This window comes from Nipponia nippon, unplaced genomic scaffold (genome assembly GCF_047370975.1).
Source record: "Nipponia nippon isolate SJK-2023a ecotype South Korea unplaced genomic scaffold, ASM4737097v1 scaffold_10, whole genome shotgun sequence".
In the NCBI taxonomy this organism is placed as follows: Eukaryota; Metazoa; Chordata; class Aves; order Pelecaniformes; family Threskiornithidae; genus Nipponia; species Nipponia nippon.
Window position 1 is genome coordinate 25819672 of NW_028262291.1, and position 18646 is coordinate 25838317.

Genomic DNA, 18646 nt, shown 5'->3' on the forward strand with positions numbered 1-18646 from the left:
AGCCTGCCCAGCCAGCACCCACAGCGCTCGGCACGAGCCTGCTGGTTCTCACTCTCCAGTGATAGGGAGTCTGCATTTCTACTGACGGCACGGCAGCCCTTCATCACGAGGTGGTGCCTGCCTGGGTGCCAGCCTGCAGCCCAAGGGACGGAGTCCTTCCCGGCGGGGCTGGGGGAATGAGTGAAATGCAAGTGCTTCCCCCTTTCACCCCGGGGTAAGTGCTCGAGCAGCCAGGCCACTTAGACAAGTCCTTCAGCCGCTCCGTTACACAAGCCCTGTCATCACCATCCCAAGTGAGAGGTGTGAGCTGGCGGTTGCAAGAGGCAGCCCTCGGCTGCCCATGGCGGCAGGCTGCTGGGGCGCTTATCTCAGGGCAGGGTGAAACCCCCAGGCTGCGCTGTCCCTCTGCCAAATTTTCTGCTGGTTGCCTGGGGAGTCAATTCTGCCCTCGGCCTCAGCGTTATCCAGTGGTAAAGTGAGGAAAAAACCCTGAGATCGCGGGTCATACGTAATGAACTTGTGGGTTGCATCTGCCTCGCCTGACCCGGCTCTGTTAGCCAGCCCTGCACGCTCGCCGGGACGTGCTAGCTTCACGCCATGGCTCAGAGGTGAGCAGGAGGAGCTCACCACCCTCCAGCACCTCATTCTTATTCCTGAGTGCAAGGAATTTCATGCACTGTGCAGCTGGTAACCTGATGCTGCGTCTGGCCTCCCAGGAGACCCCATCAGCACCTGTGATGTGTCCCTGGGAAATCAAGGGCTGCATCCAGCGGCAGAAGAACTGACGTTTGTAGCGCTGCCTTCCTCTGCCCATCCCGCAGCGCTCAGCACGCTACGGGCAGGACCAACAGGAATTGTGCTGCTTTCTCCTGAAATGCAGCTGTGTCCGGCCTGAAGAGAAACAGCTGTGGGGAAGAAGAGCACACCAGCCCTGCAAACCAATTTAGGCAAGCAGAGAAGAAAAATCCTGCAGCTAGTTGAAACTGGAAGTAAATGTACAGAGAAAAATGGACTTATGCAAGGATCCTGGCCTGACTGTTTTGACTGTTTGCAACAACCGCTTGTGAAGGTTAAAGCAGAGGGCAAGCCAGGCTGCCTGGGACCTGGGAGTCTTCCTGGTATAAGAGGATAATCAGATGCCTCCACACGCCAGCTATTCTTGATGCTAATGCAGGTTCTAGGGGTGGTGAGCTGATAAATGCCTGCGGACGGAAGTCACAGGATTAGCTAGACTGGAGAATGAGAACCTAAGCTTCAGCGGGACCTTTGATGGCCATCAAGGCGTGAGCTGCGGATGTCCGCTCCAAGTGACGGTGCTCCTTTTTTGCAAATGCTTCTGAGCTCTGCCAGGTCTTGGGTTTAACCGACTCAGAGGAAAGAGCAGCATTCAGAGAATCATTCACTCCTTCAATGTGGAGTTTGGCTCTGCCGGACCACCAAGTTAGTTCAGGGGAGCTAGTTCATGGGAGCTGGCACCTGTGTGGGTGAAGGCAGTGAGACTGCAGCACAGCTGTTTTGACTCTCCTGCTCCTCTCAAGACGGTGGGAGCACCTTTTTGCTCCAGATCACCAGGCTTTGTGCAGTCTCAGTGCCTGCTTAGCCAAGCAGGCAGCAAGAGCTGCCTCTCCTGTATAACCTCATGCTCTCTGGTACCAAATGTCCTGATCACCTCTGCATCCCCAAAAGAGTCCATACTGTGAGAAAGCTTGCTGCCACTCAGACTAATGAACCTGTGTCCCCTGCCGAGTCTCATGAAGAAAACAGTTTTTGTAATAGCTTTGTTTAGGGTGATGGTGAGGCTTACCTGCCTGCTGTTCTGCTAGCTCAAGGACACGAGGCCTCTCTGTGAACACTGCAGCTCAGGACACCAGCTCAAATAAAGGAGCTGACACTCGTATCAGACATGGACGTACCTCCCTGCCCTGTCCCTGTGCCTCAGCATACTGGAGAGGTGTGCCAGCCTGCGGCATGGGCTCTGGGTAGGGCTTGGCTGCCTGCAGGCTGTGGTGGGGCTGCAGGTGACCCCAGGCACAGCAAGTGACAACAAACTTGCAGGGCTCATGTTTTCATTCCCCAGAGAGGAAGGGCTTGTTTTCAGCTCGCCCACCCCTAGGGCATCCCCTGTTACCTGTACGCGAGCCTCGGTGAGGTCTGTCCTCATGGCTAGCTGCTCCCTGGCATAGACGTCTGGGTAGTGGGTCTTCTGGAAGACCTTCTCCAGCTCCTCCAGCTGGTAACTAGTGAAGGTGGTGCGGTTCCTCCGCTTTTTGCCCTTGTTGCTCTCCGAGTCAGCCTTGTCCATGGGGCTGGGGAGGTCTGTGCTGGCCCTGTCCTGGGGCACTTTCACCCCGGCCTCCTTCACGCTGAGGTAGCTGCTATCCATTCCCGAAGGATCGGAGCTCGGCTGCAAGTCGGCCTCTCCCAAACTGCTCTCCTTACCTATTTGGGTGGGAGGGCATGGAGGGGAGAGGAGGGCAGGGTGGGGAGAGAGGGAGAGAGAAGGAGACATGTAAATCTTTCGACCAATTAATTGGTTCAACCAACTAAAACTAGCCATGTCAGTTGGGCAGCAGTCTCTAAACGCAGGCAGAGAGGCTGACGCCACCCCCGGGAGAGGCAGAAGGTGAGGCAGAAGGCTGCCCTGGGTGGGCACAGAAAAGCTGCCAGCCTCGGCCTCAGAGGGTGCTGGAGCGCAGCTCGGGGGTGGCATGGGTGCCTGGCCAGGCTGTATTGAAGGGAGGAGGTGGCTGTTATGCCAGGGGGGCTGAATGCAGCCCATGGATGCCAGCACAGCCGGGGAAGGGGAGGTTGGGGTGAGCTCTGATAGCTCCTCCTGGTCCCCTTCCACAAGCCCAGCCTGCTCACGTGCATGCACCCCAGTGAGACCCTCCTTCACCCTCCCACTGCCCACAGTGGGACTGAACCCCACAGATCACTACATTCCTTGGTCCTGGCCACAGGAGAGATCTCTGAGGACAGAGGGACCCAAACCCAGGCCTCAGATGATGGTCCCAAGTCACTAGCCCATCCATGCTCCCCTACCAAATAACACATGGTAGAAAACCAGGGGCACACAGCACCCATGCATGGTGCCCAGTGGGACCTGCTTTCTGCTCGTGCATCCCCAGGCAACGGTGGTGTGTCAGCAGAGGTGCTCCTGACTGACGCCCCACAGCCACCCCCACAGCCTTCAGCGAGGACTTGCACTGCTTTTGGCAAAGAGGCTATGAATGGCACTTAGTGCCACAGAAAAGGCTGGTGTGAGACACCTACGGAAACACCCCAGCCTGTGTGCAGGGCAGCGAGAAATGAGAGGAGTCTGACAGCAGCCTGGGAGGCTGTTCCTGCCTGACTGTCCTGAGCAATTAATAATTAACAGACCGTGATATATGAGAGTAGTATGGTGAAGCAGGAGGTGGCCGTTTCAACCACTGCAGTGAGCTGGTTCCTCTCTAAGGCTTAGCAGCTACAAGTGAAACCAGGTGTACATGCCCTCAGGCACAGGCAAAGGGTGCTGAGATGGGGCATCCTCTCCTGCCCATCTCCTGCCTCCAGCAACCGTGGTGTCCCCATCGTTAGCAAGACCAGTGCCATGCCAGCAGGATCCTGGTGGGGACCCAGTGACATGTAGCACCTCTGATGACAAGTGGCCGTGGCTCTCCCTTGCCTGCTGCCACTGCTCTGTGCAGCGGGCTGTCCCCAGACCAGAAAAAGAGGGATTCGTGTAAATGGCTGGCCTGCCCGGCATGTGCTGCACAGCCCAGTGTCACTCCTGCCCGTGTTTCTGGCTGGGATCTTTGGACAAAAAACATGGTAGCCCTACGGCAGGGTTTAACCTTGAGCCGCTGCAGTCAGCTCCTAAAGGTCCAGGAAGGAAAGGGTGCAGCGGTACTTCCCATCCATGCTCTCCTTACCAAGCCAAGATCATGCCAACTGGCTAATCTTCTTTTTAAATTTCACATTAGCCTATTTTCAAATGTTCTCAGTCATGGATCAGTCTTTCTGGGAAACAGCTTCACCATCTAGTCATGTCCCCACCAGGAGATTTCCCTCAGCAGTGTCATATCCAGGGTCATTAATGCCAGCTCAGGCATCTTAGCCCACGTCTTTGGAAATCCCCATTTTTTTCCAGCATTCATCCCTCATTACAACATCCTACCACCACTGTATATTTACAGTTTAGCCCTTCTGTGAACAGCTCTTTCATGGCGTCACAGCCAAAAGCCCACGAGTGGGCTTGTGAGAAGGTATACATATCCTCGCCTTTTTCTTACTCTCACAGCTGAAAGACTGCCTTGAGGCGACTGGGATGAAAACAGGAGGATGAAATGTAGCTGTCACCCTCTGGCACGAGGGCAAAGAAGGCCCAGGTGTAAGCTTGGGGAGACGAGATATGAAAGGGATTTGAGGAAAGAATTGCCCAGTTAGTACAGACAAGTCGAGGGCAGGACTGGGATGAAGGCACTGGAGACACAGGAGCTACCTGTCACTACCACCCTACTGTATTTTCAGATTTATTGCTTTCTCGAACACTGTTCCCTCAGGCTTTTGAGGAGCTCCATGTAAAGCTCAGCAAAGCTGAATGTTGTCGATCTCAACTCTTCGCTTCGATCCTTAGGAACATTTTGTCAAGATTTATACTCCCTGGGTGCCAGGGCCGACTGCCACCCTGCCTCCTCTTTGCACCTGCACTCTCCAATGGGCTGAGCTGCTCTGCCGCTCCTCGGGAATGCAGGTGGACAGGCCCGTCCAAAATGTGCTTGGACAGTGCCCTGCCCCACAGCCTGGGTAAATGGTATGCTATGGCCATGATATTTATTCTTTTCAAAACTAATGATAATAAAACAGTTGCAGAAAGTCTGCAGCAACTGACTACCACCTATGAGTAGAGATGGAGTAATAAATAAATAGGAGTATTCCAGGAAATTTTTCCTCCTTTTTTTCTTTTTTTTATTATTTATGATGTCAGGAATCTCAGTCTATTTTCGCCTGTGCCTTCGTGATGGCAGCCTCCCTAACTCCCAGGTGCCCTGCAACTCCAGCAGCAGCAAACGCAAGGCCTGAGGCTTTTCGTTGGGAACTCTTCTACTGTTTCTTATCTGCATGAGCAGCTCAGCTGGCTGGGGAAGGGTCTGCACAAACACACGCACATGGACACAGACACACACGCACATAGACACACACACACAGAGAAAAGCTCTGAGTCTGATGATGTAATTTCATTGACTACATGGCTCAAACTGGAGCTGGGAGCTGGGCCCAGGGCTTTCAGCAGTGATAGTTATCTCTGCCGCAAGCCATCAGCCCTGAGGAGCAAGCAACCGTCCCTGCTGCGCACGCGGCGGGTGTCCCCATGCCTGCCCACCACCAGCCCAGAGCCCTCCTTGCCAGGTTGGCCTCGCTGCTCTCGTGCTCTGGCACTGCAGCAGACACGGGCTCCTTTACCTCCAGCCCCTGCGGGCACTGGCAGGGATGAGCTGTCTCCATGAGAGGGGCAACGCGAGTGGGATGGAGGGCAGGAGGCAGGGAGCACAGACAGCAGCATAGGGAGGGGATGGCATGCATCCACCCTCAGCTGAGCATCCAGAAGAGTAACTCTACTTCCTAGGAATGGGCTCCCTGACCTCAGAACAGTCATGCAAACTGCTGAAGTGAAACAAATTGCATACATCTGCATATGGATATGCCCAGACTTCCTGTAACTGGAGATGGCCTCAAAGTTTCAGTGCAAAGTTTGGGGTGTCTGTTTCTAATCAAACCTAGAGAGACCTTGAGTTACATATTGTGACGATCTCTGTGACAAGGAGGTAATGTATCATTGCACCCTTACAAGCCCAACAGGACCGCTTGGTGCCTCCTTCACTGGTTACAACTCTGTCCTTGCCCTCCTAGCAGTAGGAGGAGGATATTCTCTGGCTTTCCATGCTGATACCCTGCTCTCCCAGTGCCTTGGCTGCCTGCTAGACCATCAGCACTTCCAAGACCTTCCCTGAGTCACCCTGTATCAGTTGCCAATGGGCAGGGACAGCCCAGGACAGCTGAGTGTGTGGGCCCCCATCATCACGCTGCTCTTTTTCGGGCAGGAGAGGTGCCTGCATCCCCGGTTCACCTGATGAAATACCTTTCTGATCTCACCGTGTCTGTCCTGGGAACCCCACAGAGGAGGAATGGGGTGCTGGAAACACAGACCACGCTCTATGTGTGGCCATGCGGTGAGGCCCCAAGATGTCCAGGCAGCACAATATTCTGCCAACACCCATGCTAGAGGGAATGGGTACTTTAACCACGCCATTACAACATTCGGATTCACAACTCCTATCTGTTTTTTTTCCTGAAGTGTGCTATTTTGAGAGGGTGATGAAGGAAAATCTTCTCTGTGTACAGTCTTAACCATAAATTTTAATCTAGTGCAATGTCATCTTGGTGCATCCACATGGCAAGGGAGAGTGGGATGTTTCAAATAATACACAATTTTGGGCTCAGCTTGAAATGATAGGTCTCCTTTGCACTGCACATACATGACAAGCTGTGACTCCTTTGTGATAGACTCCTTCACATAGATCCTGTGACTGCAGCCCCACAGCCTGAGAGGCTGGAAGACAGCTACACAGCCAGCAAAACCCATGGTTGCAGGCAGCACAGGGCTGTTTCCCCCAGGTTCCAGGCAAAGAAGCCTGTAGGGTCTTGGCATTGCTAAAATACTGCTCTGGCAGCGTCTCGTCCGAGCCGTTACAGTCTCACTGAGGAGCCCCATGCTATCCCAGCCCCAGGGGTGCTCCGAGATTAGCCCGGGACACCTGGACACCTACAGGCACACAGCAGCTCACGGAGGCTGCCTGCCAGCAGCCAACCCATGTCCGAAGTGCGTGGCATGGGCAGCATGTGGCTGCACCAGGCGGCCTCTCTGCTCCCACACTAAGTGGCATAGGGGCCTTCTGCCTCCCCACCCAGGCGTGGGCACAGGGATTTTCTCCCCTGCCTATCCCCAGATCCCTATGGCCTCCTACGCTGGCCATTTCATGGTGCCTCTCCCTGCCTGCATAGCCGTGGTCTGACTTTTCATAGCAACAATGCTTTTTTGAAAAAAAACCAAAAACCTCTAGTGCAGATGTTTAAGAAAGCTTTTTAAATCCAATTCTGGCTCTTAATGTCATTCTCTCAACTCTTGCTTAAATACCAGTGCAAAAATTTTGCCTAGACAGGGTTTGGGCAGTGTAGTCTACGCTCCTTACCAAGGAAGATTTGCACCACAGCCCAGCCAGCACACCTCCAGGACTTGGCCGGCCGTAGTAACCTTATCCAGTCCTTGTGATCTTGCCTTAACACATGCTGAAGCCATTATACTTGTTCCCAAGTTGTCTGTTGCAGCCTTCTGCCTCCTGTCTGTCATTGCAGCCTAGAAGTCAGCACAGGGCTATCATTTAAAAAATATCCACATTTTGGGTTATATAGGATAAAACGTAGCGGCTGGATTTTAGATATGCAAAGGCCCAACTCTTCAGGTTTATTCCCAGTCAGGGAGTGAGTTCTCTTGCAGCCTGCAGATGCAGAGAAGAGTTTAAAGATGGAGAGAAGACCCAGAATTTTGTGACTGAATCTGGCACCACTGATTTTATTAGCAATGATCAGTTACTTAATCATGCCTTCATTCCTGGTCCCAACTGAAGTGTAAAACTGGGCAGCATTCATCTCAATTGCAAGTGGTAGAAGTCTACATAAGACACAAGCCATTGGCATCATTCTAGAAGCTGCAGTTACCCTTGCTGCTAAGCAAAAACTGGTTTGAGCATCTCCATTTCAACTGTGGATGAGGATGAACACATGTCCTTATGTCCAGCCTACCAGCTGTTCGCTTGAGTTTGCATAAAGCAGAGCTGGTTCCTGTATGAAAGCACGTCTGTCCATTTATCCCAGCCAGGGAGCTCATTTTGTTCATCCTGGAGAACCTGAAGGAAAGCTGGAATATGCTCCAGGCAGCTCCTCTGCTCACAGCGTGGCACGCACCGACTTCCCACTGTGCTGAGACCACTGCATGAATGTGCTCACCTGCATGGACACCATCCATCTCTGCTGAGCCCGACCAAAGCTGCTGGCGCTGCTGCTCTGCTGCCTGCAGCCTCCTGAGGCTCTGCAGCAAAGGAGGGACATAGTGAAACCCGCAGCTGTGAAATACCTGGCCACGTTGGGGAGCTAATTACAGACAGCAAATTCCTACAGAAAAGCCTATTCATAGAAGGATGAAAGGGGGAGAGGAGTGTTTCTTTCTACTGTGCTCCTCCTGACCACACCCAGGGCCCCTCTCTTCAAGAAGAAACTTATTTTTCTGAGCAGAGCATATAGCAGGAGCAACACTAAGGCCTGGAGCAGAAAAATCTCAAAGACGCCTTCTGTTCCTGAAAGGCAGTCTGGGGACAATGCCAAAGGTGCCACACAGCACCGGTGGGTCCACAGGCTTTTGGTGGCCCTGCAGCCAGTGTATAATAGAAGTCACTGGCTCTGTCTCTGCTCTGCATGCCTCGGAGATCCTTCCCTGGGAGTCAAAACCACTTCAGCCCTGGCTGCACTTAGATCCTCTTGTGCCTGGCTGGTTACGTTCCCCTCGAGTAAATCACTGTGTGGGTTTGGGGACAGCCGGCTTGATAAACATAAACTCCGGTGCTGCTGAGAAGCTAACGTCACAGCAAGCCTGGAGAACCCATGTGTGTGTACGCGTGTGTGTTATTTGTTTGTGGAAGTTGCTGTTCCTCTTGCTTTTTTTTCTGCACTAGCTTTTTTTTCCCCATACAAACACATCTGCTTTTGAGGGCACATATTGCTTTATTGTCTGATTAGCTGAATTCACACACCCCGTGGCTACTTGGGGAGAGAGCAGCACCATCTGTACAAATGCAACATGCGCTGCTTGCTCCTCTTTCAAGTTATTTAAAGGACACTAACAAAACTGGCTTTTATATAAACAAATCAATTCTGAAAACTCCACATAGAAGCTGTGGCTAGAGCAAAAAGGCACAGTTTATGCCCCAAGTCCTTCTTCATGTGGCACGTTCACTTGAACAGCAGGAAAGAGCTGACTAGCAAATTTTGAAGGCACAAAAATGCTTCTAGCAACCTACTGTAATAGCAGCTCACTTTCTGGCTCCCAGAATGTGATATAGGAGAAGAGAAAGAGCAAGAAAATGTACTGCCATTGCCTCCACGGGGAGAAAATAAAACTGCTCTGTTGGCTGCCTCACTACTGAATGTGAAAGATGATTGTTTATGCCACGTATTCTAAGGCTGGAGATCTTGGCTCTCTCTGAGGAACCCATTAATTTCTTAGTGACCTGGCTTTCTCCTCTCTGACACCTGAAGGTCTTCAGTGCCTTGGGGATGGGCTCTGTCGTGCCAGGATCAGCCACAAGATGGCTTTTTGAGTGACAGTGGAGGGAGGTGACAGTGAGCAGTGTGCAGCTCAGTGGCAGCCAGACCCTCATTAGATCCCACATAGGCAGCCCCAGGCTTAGGGCTGAGGGTTGTCAGCTACGGGTTTTCAGCACGCCAGGCTACGTGCAAAGTCCTGCTTCAAAAAGTATGACAGTGAAGATGGGTCAGCTACTGCAGTTTAAAATGTCTCTTTTATTTCCCACTGTAGGCATGTCACAAACAGCTGGGAATTGTGGGTTTCTGCTATGTCCTACTTGTGTCTCCACCTAAAACAGTGCATGTGAACCAAAAGCCACCTAGTACCTCTGAACTGATATATCACCAGTGCTTTTCTGCCAGGGAAGATGGACGAGACAGGCAAAGATCAGAAGGGGGCTTAAAAGGGCTTTCAGTTTCCCGTCAGCTCTGAATTTGATACCTTTTGGATAAGTTGTCTACTCCTTCCAAAGCAATCCTGCATTGCCTTGCCAGGGCCATGGTCACCTGAGGGTCTTGGCTTTTCTCAAGTCCCTCAGAGCCAGATGTGACCACCTAACTGCTCTGAAAACCTGGCTCAATGCTGCATAAGACAAAATATGGAAGCTTATAAAGAAAAAAAATCAGCATCACTAATATAGGACAAAGTATTGAATGGGATCATCTCAGTCACGGACTCATACCTACACATAGGCCAGTAGCTGTTTATTGGGCGTTAAGTGCAAAAGGGTCCACAGACCCTTGGGTAAATGAAAGGCAGAATAGGCAGCTGTTTGCTGAAGTCTTTCATTCTCCACAGACAGGCACTATAGGCAGCTTGGGGTTCTGCATGCCCTGATGCACTGACCCCACGTGGTGCTTCTGTCCCGCTCCCATCTGAGCTGCGTGTCACTCACTGGCCGTCAGCATCTGGGGCAGCATCTGCCCCATCTGCCTGTCTGCCTTATTTTAGGATCATCCAGTTCTCTCAGGCTTGTGTTTCCTTTAGAAAATCTAGATATAGCAAGGTTGCTCCTCCCCTGTTTGGAAATTATGTCCAGCAGAGTTACATGAGGATAGTGTTTAAGATAGCCAGGATTCAACCCCCTACCTGCTCCGAGGCCTTATAAAGTCAGACCCTGTACCTGCAGCAGGGAAAGGTAAGCGCTGGGGAGCTCTGGGGCTGATGGCAGGCAGTGCCAGTGGAAACACTGAGGGTTGTTCAGATGTGAGTGACAGATGAGAGTGATGCAGGGCTTAGGACTAAGCTCCCACTCTGAAAGGAAGAGCATAAGCCTTCCCATTGGATGCACATTTATGTATTCATCTTAACCTCACCCATGGCCTTTGGCCACCGCAAGGATCTGAAAAGATCCCTTGCCTGAACACTGCAAGACAAAAGCGGGCTCTTCACTGCAAGTTGTCATCTCCTCCAGGGCTTTCCCCTGCAACCAGTCAGCGCCTCCCTCTTCGCCACAACATGCCCCGGACGTTTCCCCTACAATTTCCATCCAAGGCTGGGTGCTGGGTGAGCAGGGCATCTGCTCCGTCGGGGCGAGAGGGAGGCGCAAGGCACAGGTGCGACCTTCCACAGTCTCAACATGTGTTGCCTTCCACATTAACTGCACAGCAAGCAAGGCACCACCAGCCATCGCGTATGACAGTAGATATAAATCAGCCATTGAGTTAGAGGAGAGCAGGGGACACTCCTTCCAGCTGGTGGGGAGGGCTGGTGAGGCAAAACCACCTGAAGGGAGTTGAGCCTTGCTCTAATGTCTGGCTATGGCACAGTTTAATTCCCTGCTGCCAGCTTGAAGAGTGATTCACCCCATCCTATAAGTCTGTGCCTGCCCGGACAGTGTTCACACCGTTGGTCGGTTAGTCTGTCCGTCAGTCTGTCTCTCTCTGCATTCTTCTGTCTGTCTGCTTTGCAAAAGCAACCTCTTCACAGCAGAAGCAGCAATGCATTGCTGAAGTTCAGCTGCCTCCCAGAGGTGACTTCCAGTTGCCTGTTTTGTGCTGCTGGTAACAGGGCTGGAGCTGCAACCTGAAATAACCAGCAGAGCGGAGGGGCAGGAGGAGGGAGATTAGAGCCATTTTGTCATGAGCTGAGCAAGAGCTCAGCTGCCTCTGCATTATGGAGTCCTGTTTCAAATTAGTGACAGACGAACTTCAAAAGGCTTGCAGGCACCGGCCAGGGAGGCGTCTGAGCGGGCTCTGCCTAGCTGAAGCAGCCAGCCTGCAGCCCTAATCCAGCAAAGCGCTGCAGCATATGCGTGTCCCCGGACTACCCTTATGCTTAAAGTCAAGCGCTGTGTACTTCAGACGGACAGTCAGACAAGCCCCAACAAATCCGCCCAGCACAGCTCCTGTGCTGCTTCGCGTGCTTCCTGATTTGAGCCCCCAGGTGCCCCCGTGGAGAAGAGCTGGGGACTCCGAGTCTGGATGAGGTGCTGCGGCGGCCCCATTGCTACCCAAGTACAGCGCATCTCAGGGGGATTTGGGTGCTACCATTTTCGCTTGGAAATCGGAAAGCAGTAGTGGTGGGAAAGCTGAAGTAAAAACAGGAAACACCCAAAGTTGGCTGAACCTCACTGAACCACAGAAAGCGTTGAGTTTAAATGTTGGGCCAAAGTTTGGGCCAGGTTCTTTAAGAAAATAGTTCTGCTGTTCTTCAATTTTATACAGCTGATTAGTAAAGAAAGGCACGAATGAGGGAAGAAAAACAGTCAGCCTTCCCCAAACCTGCCTGTTCTTGGAAGCACAGCTAAAACTTATTTCCATTCTGACAGCACATTGCAAAACTCAAGGCCAGCCAGGTCTGGGAATTGCTAATGTTCCTATGAGTACTAGGCTTTTAGAAGTATTCCAGAAAGAAATTAGGTTTCTGGCTACCAAACCCACCAATTCACAGTCACTGGGGCTAGGCGACAGGCTGGCATCAGCTTTTGCTGGCAGAGAGAAAGAGGGCAGCAAAATCACAAACTGAAGCAAGAAGCAGCAGCACAACCAAACTGGGAGCTTGGTAACCAAGAGCAAAGACAAAATAACTAACTAACAGCAAACCTGACAGGGGCAGGTTGTTTCCCCCAACCTCTACACCCCTCCTCACTCCATTACTCAGGTCACCCCCTGCAAAATCTGCCTGCCATGGGGTCAGGAGATGGGGACAGTGCTGCACTCCTGCAGGGTTTTCCTGCTGAGGAGATGCTGGTGCCCAGGGAGAGGGGGAAGCCTGGTGTCCCGACAGGGTCTGAGGGCCCCGGCCACCCCTGCTAGCCAGGGGCTGCTACCCTTGGTCCCCATGAGCCCCCCATGCAGTACAGGGGGTGCATGGTGGCCTCAAGGTCTCACTGACCAGGAGAGCTGTTTCAAGGTGTTGGGGGAGCATAGCTGTGCTGCATGGCCTGGCCATGAACTGCAGCATGTCTACGCTATAGCTGGGGAGAAAGGGCAAAAAAAGAAAAATCTGTCTAAGACTGACCTGCCTGGGAACTCCAATTGCCCCTTACACAGCCTAAACAAATATTTATTTAAATTACTCAGAATGCCCCAGTCTTCTTATATGTATCCCCAAAGAGTGTCATAAAATGTCTACCAAAAGGACTCCGTTAACCTCTGCTGCCCTGTGTTAGAAGAACATATTTCAGCTCCAGTTAACTGAAGTTTAATAAACTCTTGGCCTCTGTAGGATCCCTCCAGCCTCTGCAGCAGCCAGTCCGCCTTGCCCTAGCCTGGCTCCGGGTTTACATCCGCTGCTGGCATTTGCCATGAAGAGCAGCTGCCAAGGTGGGGAACTGTCCACATCGCTCCAGCCTCTGATGGGACCCCACCATCAAATTGCAGGTGCTATGCTCTCACGCCTTGCATTTCTTTCTGTTGGGGCATGGGGAGGAAGGAAAGATGTTTGAAACTCTCCCCCATTTCTCCTCGGCCCTGAAATCTGACCCCCAGCTTAGTGCACTTTTATCTCTGGAGGGTTAGCTCCACATCCTTCGTATCACGGCAGAGAGAAGGTGCACATTCCCCATGGGAGCCAGAGTGATATAAGTCTTTTGAATTATACAAACTGCTCATGCAAGCTGCTGTGCCTGGGAAAATACTTGGAAGCACTGCTTGCTTCATGGTTTAAGTCCAGTGCTTTCTTCCAAAAAAATATATATGTGCAGTTCAATAATCTCCTCTTAATGAAGTTTTGCCAGCTTATCAAGGAGTAAAAATGATACTATATGACTTGGCCCATTACTCTCATGAGACATTTGTGCAAGAGCCCAAGCACATGGTTTGCAAAGGAAAGGGATGAAAATGATTTACAGAAGCAGTGAGGCAAAGGTTTATTGATAATGAGGCACCAAGAGGAAATGGGATGAATGTGCCTAAGATTCCTCTGGTAAATGAATAATGGATAGTATTCACAGCCAGCAACTTACGTTTTTCATTTTGAGTTGAGCATAGCAAGAGGCAGGGCAAATGACAGTTATTAAGAAAAAAAAAATCCATTAGGTAGTACTGAACAAGGAAAACATCCACAGAAGTGTGCTCTTACTTGTGAAAGGCGAGTCGTGAATTGCTCAAAGGGTAAACTGTGCTTGTCAAGTAATTCAGAGCGCTACACACTCCGAGGCCTGAGAAGGGGGATTTAATTTCACTTGAGGACTACTTCACCTTGCAACATGTTTAATTGTCACCAGGGGGAAAAAGAAAGAAGTGGGTTTGCATGAGTCAGAAGAATTTGACCTTTACTTTCTTCTCCACCTCTGTGGTTCCCTTCTCCCCCCAGACTGCCCGTGCCCGCTGAGCCGCACTCCCCCAGCGTCCGCCCATGCTGCCTGTGCTCTCCAGCCACTCGACTCTGACCACTGAAGTTACGGGGGTCTGGCCACTGCATTTGGTGGTGACCAAACCAGGCCAAGATGCAGATCTCTCACCATCACCTGCAGCACTGAATCCCTTTATAAAGCCACTCTGGGACCAAATGTTTCTGGGGACAGACTGGACCGGAGAGGACATTTGCCCCTCATGCTGTTGCAGCTGCGGATGGTGCTCGGAGCAGCGTGGGTCACCAGCACTGATGGACTGCAGCCGCCTCTGCCAGCTGGGGGTGGCCCCTGGCTGCTCAGCACCACGATTACACCCAACGCAGACACCAAACACATCTATGGGACACAGGAGGATGAGCAGTGAGAGCACTGCGCAGATGGCTTTTGTGCCTTTCCTCTTATTTCTTTTCTAAAATATTTCTTGCTTCCTGGGTCTTCGGGTCACATATGCTGCATCCTTACCGCCGCTGAACAGTTCTCTGTTTTCTTCTCATCATCCTGCATGTGAAGGCAATCCTTACTTACTGCACAGCATCCACACCCTGTTCAGTGTCCTCTGGGTTTCCCGCAGCGTTCACCAAGCTGTATCGGAGGGTCGCACAGAGATGCCTGAGCCACAACGAGCCCGCTGAGACAAAGCACCGCTATTGCTCATGTTGTACGGATGGCAAACCAGGACGCAGAGCCACCAAGCACAGAACAACTGCTCTGAGATACTAAGCCAGAGCTTTGAAAAGTTCTCAACATTGTCTAATATTTTTGCACCTTGGAGATGAAGGTCCTGTTGGCCTCAGTGTGCTACTCAGATGCCCTGAATAATGCAATACCTTCGTATCTTTGCCACCCAGTCCTAAGCCCCTGTTCAGTCCGACACACGACACACTCCCCAGGCTTCAGACCACGCTGTCACATCCAGATTTCTTATCCCAGCCTTCTGCTGTTTCCCCAGATAGTTTTTCTTGTGTCTGTAGTTACATCAAACAATGTGCTCCCCTGCTTTGCCTGGGTCCAAGGAAGGCTGGACCATCTACTGGGGTAAATGGCCACTGCAAGAAGAGAGAGTTCAGACCTGGCTGGAAACATGCCCAGAGCATGGGAAATCTGCAGTGTGTTTAGGTGTGAAAGTGAAAGCTGTCGCTACTGAGTGAGTGAGAACCACAACTCCTTAAGGCTTGTTCTTGGACAGTTTTTCAGAAGAAAGGCATGAAGCACATTTCCTACCCAAGCCCAGCTCCACTGCGAGTCTGACGTTCTTGCTCCACAGCACAGTGCACCAGAACTTTTGAAAAAAGACATTGTCAGTTTTTTCTGACATGGAGAAAACAAAAATGTGCTTAGTTTTAGCTACGTTCTTGGAAACAGCTTAATTGATTCAGATGAACTTTAAAAAAAATAGTATTATAAAAACAGCCAGAGGCAAACAACTGCTGTGGGAGCTTTTAGGCCAAATTGTTAAGTCTTGATTAAGTCAGAAGCAACTGGAGGCAGGATTTTGGTAGGAAGTGTCAGACAGTAGACACAAACAACAGTGACTCTGGTAACATATTTCCTAACAGAGAACAAAAAAGTCATGAATCTTGGAAACAGTGAAGCTCCTGGAGCACCACTAATGTTCAGCAGAACTGGATGATTACGTGAAAGATGATGACCATGAAAATCAGCCTGAATTAAAAACTGTATCCACATCAGCTGAGCTCATGCCCACTTTTGTGTTTATTTCCAGTTAACATTCCAGGATGGGATCATGTTGGCATGAGCGACTGCAAATGTCAAGTAAACATTAGCAAATATTTACAGAAATCATCTTTAGGAACTCGTGAAAAGGAGTATTTGCCCCAGAAACCTACTTCTGCCAGTGATGCTCATCCAACCAGGGAACAGAAAAGACTTATCTCATGCGTCCACCGTGTATCTACTTTCCACTCACCAGCACAGATCACCTTTCTGCTGCCTACTTCTTGCAGTGGTTGACACACATGTGCAATCCGCTGACCAAAGATTACTCGCAAACGTCATCCCAGCAACAATCCTGGGTCCCAGACAGACCTCAAAAAATCATACCTTGCTCACAGACGATTTGCAGACATAACGCAAGGGGCGTTTGTTCCTCCTGGCCCATCTCCCAAAATACTCCTTTAGGGGAGCCCTTGTTCTGGGGTATTTCTCATCTACACATGAGTGTCCATGTGCTGACACAGCCCTCAGCTCAGAAGGGCTCTGCCTAAAGAAGACGCCATGCCCACGCCAGTGCCACAACCAGAGCTTTGGTGTTTAAAAGTTGCCTTTTCTAGCAAAACGGGAAGCAATGCGAGGCCTTAACAGCACATGGAAAGAGCAACTGCAGGCAGGATGGCCTAGAGAGGAGAATAAAATACACAATCATAAAACACGGGCTGGAACCAATGCATGTCGAAAGCACCGGTCTGAAAGGTACGTACTGTTTCAGAGTTTCCTAGCCGAGAGTAAGCAAGACGCCTTTTCACCTGCTCCATCTTCCTCCACACTTTAGAAACAAGCCTATCTGCAAGGGTCTGGAAAGAATGAAATTTGGGAAGAACGGATAAACACTTCAGTTTCCAATGTCTGAGGACTCCCGGCATTAGTGGTGCCACTAGGCACTGGCTGGCCTCCGCTTCCCAAAGCATCCCCAGCCCTTGGGCTCAGAGCGTCTGCAAAGAAAGCTGCTGGGAGCTGCAGCGGCTTGCTTTCTCCTTCCTTCTCATCTCAGACTAGGCTTCCCGCACACTGTCTTCTTGGATTTACTATCGCACCGTACATTTGGGTCACAATTTTGCAGACTTCATGAGAGGCAAACAAGCCTGTATGGGAATGTGTGATTTCTGCTGCAATTCATTTTATTCATAAGGCTCTCAGGAGAAGATATACAGTCGAACATAAATAATGGGGGTCCAAACTACAAAACTCCTTTAGCGAACACAGTTACAAGGCTGTAGCTTCCAACAAGCCAGGGTTTTAGAGCCAAGGTTTTAGTGCTAGAGGAAACTGTGGAAGCTCTCCCTCCCAAAGAAGGGGTCAGAGAGCCCCTGTGCTGCGCCTGCCGGTACCAAGAGGCTTGCCTGGAATTAGGGACTCTCTGACTATTTACAGCTCATGTCCCCTCTTTTCCAAAGCAAAGATGCAGCTTCCCAAATGGGCTTAAATCACACCGTTCTTCCCCATTGATGACTACAGCCGATGAAGCTGAGGCTTATAAACAGGGATAGCACAACTGCTATACAGTCCAATTTGCTTCAAACTGTAGTGCATACTGGACTAAATAACCTTCCCATGTAAGTAACTCCTTTGTAAAATAACTCCCAGCTGAGAGGGATGGGGGGTGGGTGCACGTAATTTTGTCAAGAACATGATCTGACATAAACAGAAAAGAAAACTTTGGTGCTCCATCACCTGTCAGTAGATGGACTGTGATGTTCAGATGCTACAATAAAAAGCTGTATAGATTATTACCAGCTGGAGACAGTCTGGAAGCCAGTGTGTCATCTCTTTTTTTACCAGGTCTTTCCCCCAGGAGACAGCTCTGCCAGGAGAGCTGAGGGCTGTGGAGCAGAGCTGCCTGCCTGGGGAAGGGGTGGCCTTTGTGCAGGGCACAACGGGGCGAGGAGCGGGCAGGGACAGCCCTGCTGGGCTCAACCACAGTGCTACACTGCTATCACCACCACACCGCCGGGTCCTCTGCTTACCCCTGCCCGCCGCTCCGGGCCTACCTAGCCTGCTCTGGGGTATGCTTCGAGCAGTCTTTGGTGCCTTCATCCGCTGGTTTCATCGGCTGGCCCATGCTTACACCGCTGTGTCAGTACTTCTGGCACTTCTGGGAACAGCTTCACTCACCAACACCAGGCACCCCTGCAAAACCACACCCTGCTCAGCCTCCTGCCAGCAGAACCCAGACCCATAGACCTGCTTCACCTCAGACATATGGGGAGGAAGAGTGTCAGAGCAACCAATTTAGCTATTTACATACTTGTATCGTGTTTTCCCGTCAGGCCATTTTCATAGAGCCAGCTCAGGCTGACTCTGCTCCCACTGGGATGCCACTGCAAGCCTTCAGCTGCTGTTCCCTTTCCTTTTGAGCCCCTGAGAAGGAGTTCTCAGCAAAGTTTTTGGTTTTAATGAAATCTGTGGGCTAAACCAGGTCATTCCCTATTTTTCCCTTTTAGGGAACTAATTTCTGTCAGACTCGACATCCACAACTGTATTCCTGGCTTTTGGGACCCACTCAGTTCCCCTCATAACTCGTCCTGGGCCAGGACTTGATTTTTGCAGAGTCTGGATAGGCCAGACCAGTGCATACCAAATGGCCCAAATTTACGAACTTCTTGCAAGGAGTGTGCTGTGTTTCCTGGCTAATGTCTGAAAAGGAGAACTGGGGTCAGACTGCACTTTCCCTTTCTACTTCTCTGAAAGTCATTAAAATGAACAGAATAGAC

At 51.0% G+C, this 18646-nt stretch overlaps 1 protein-coding gene and 1 long non-coding RNA gene across 2 annotated transcripts in view; one reads left to right on the forward strand and one right to left on the reverse strand.

Annotated features, from left to right (window-relative positions):
• LOC148057131 (uncharacterized) overlaps nucleotides 1-17443 on the forward strand; it is a 25685-nt gene extending 8242 nt beyond the window's left edge. The window contains exon 3 of the long non-coding RNA XR_015701901.1: nucleotides 14159-17443. This is a non-coding gene — a long non-coding RNA (uncharacterized LOC148057131). The remainder of the gene's footprint in view (nucleotides 1-14158) is intronic.
• ALX4 (ALX homeobox 4) overlaps nucleotides 1-18646 on the reverse strand; it is a 51456-nt gene that overhangs the window by 20109 nt on the left and 12701 nt on the right. Inside the window, exon 2 of the mRNA XM_087746016.1 lies at nucleotides 2129-2439. Coding sequence (XP_087602142.1) covers nucleotides 2129-2439 — 311 coding nt within the window. The remainder of the gene's footprint in view (nucleotides 1-2128; nucleotides 2440-18646) is intronic.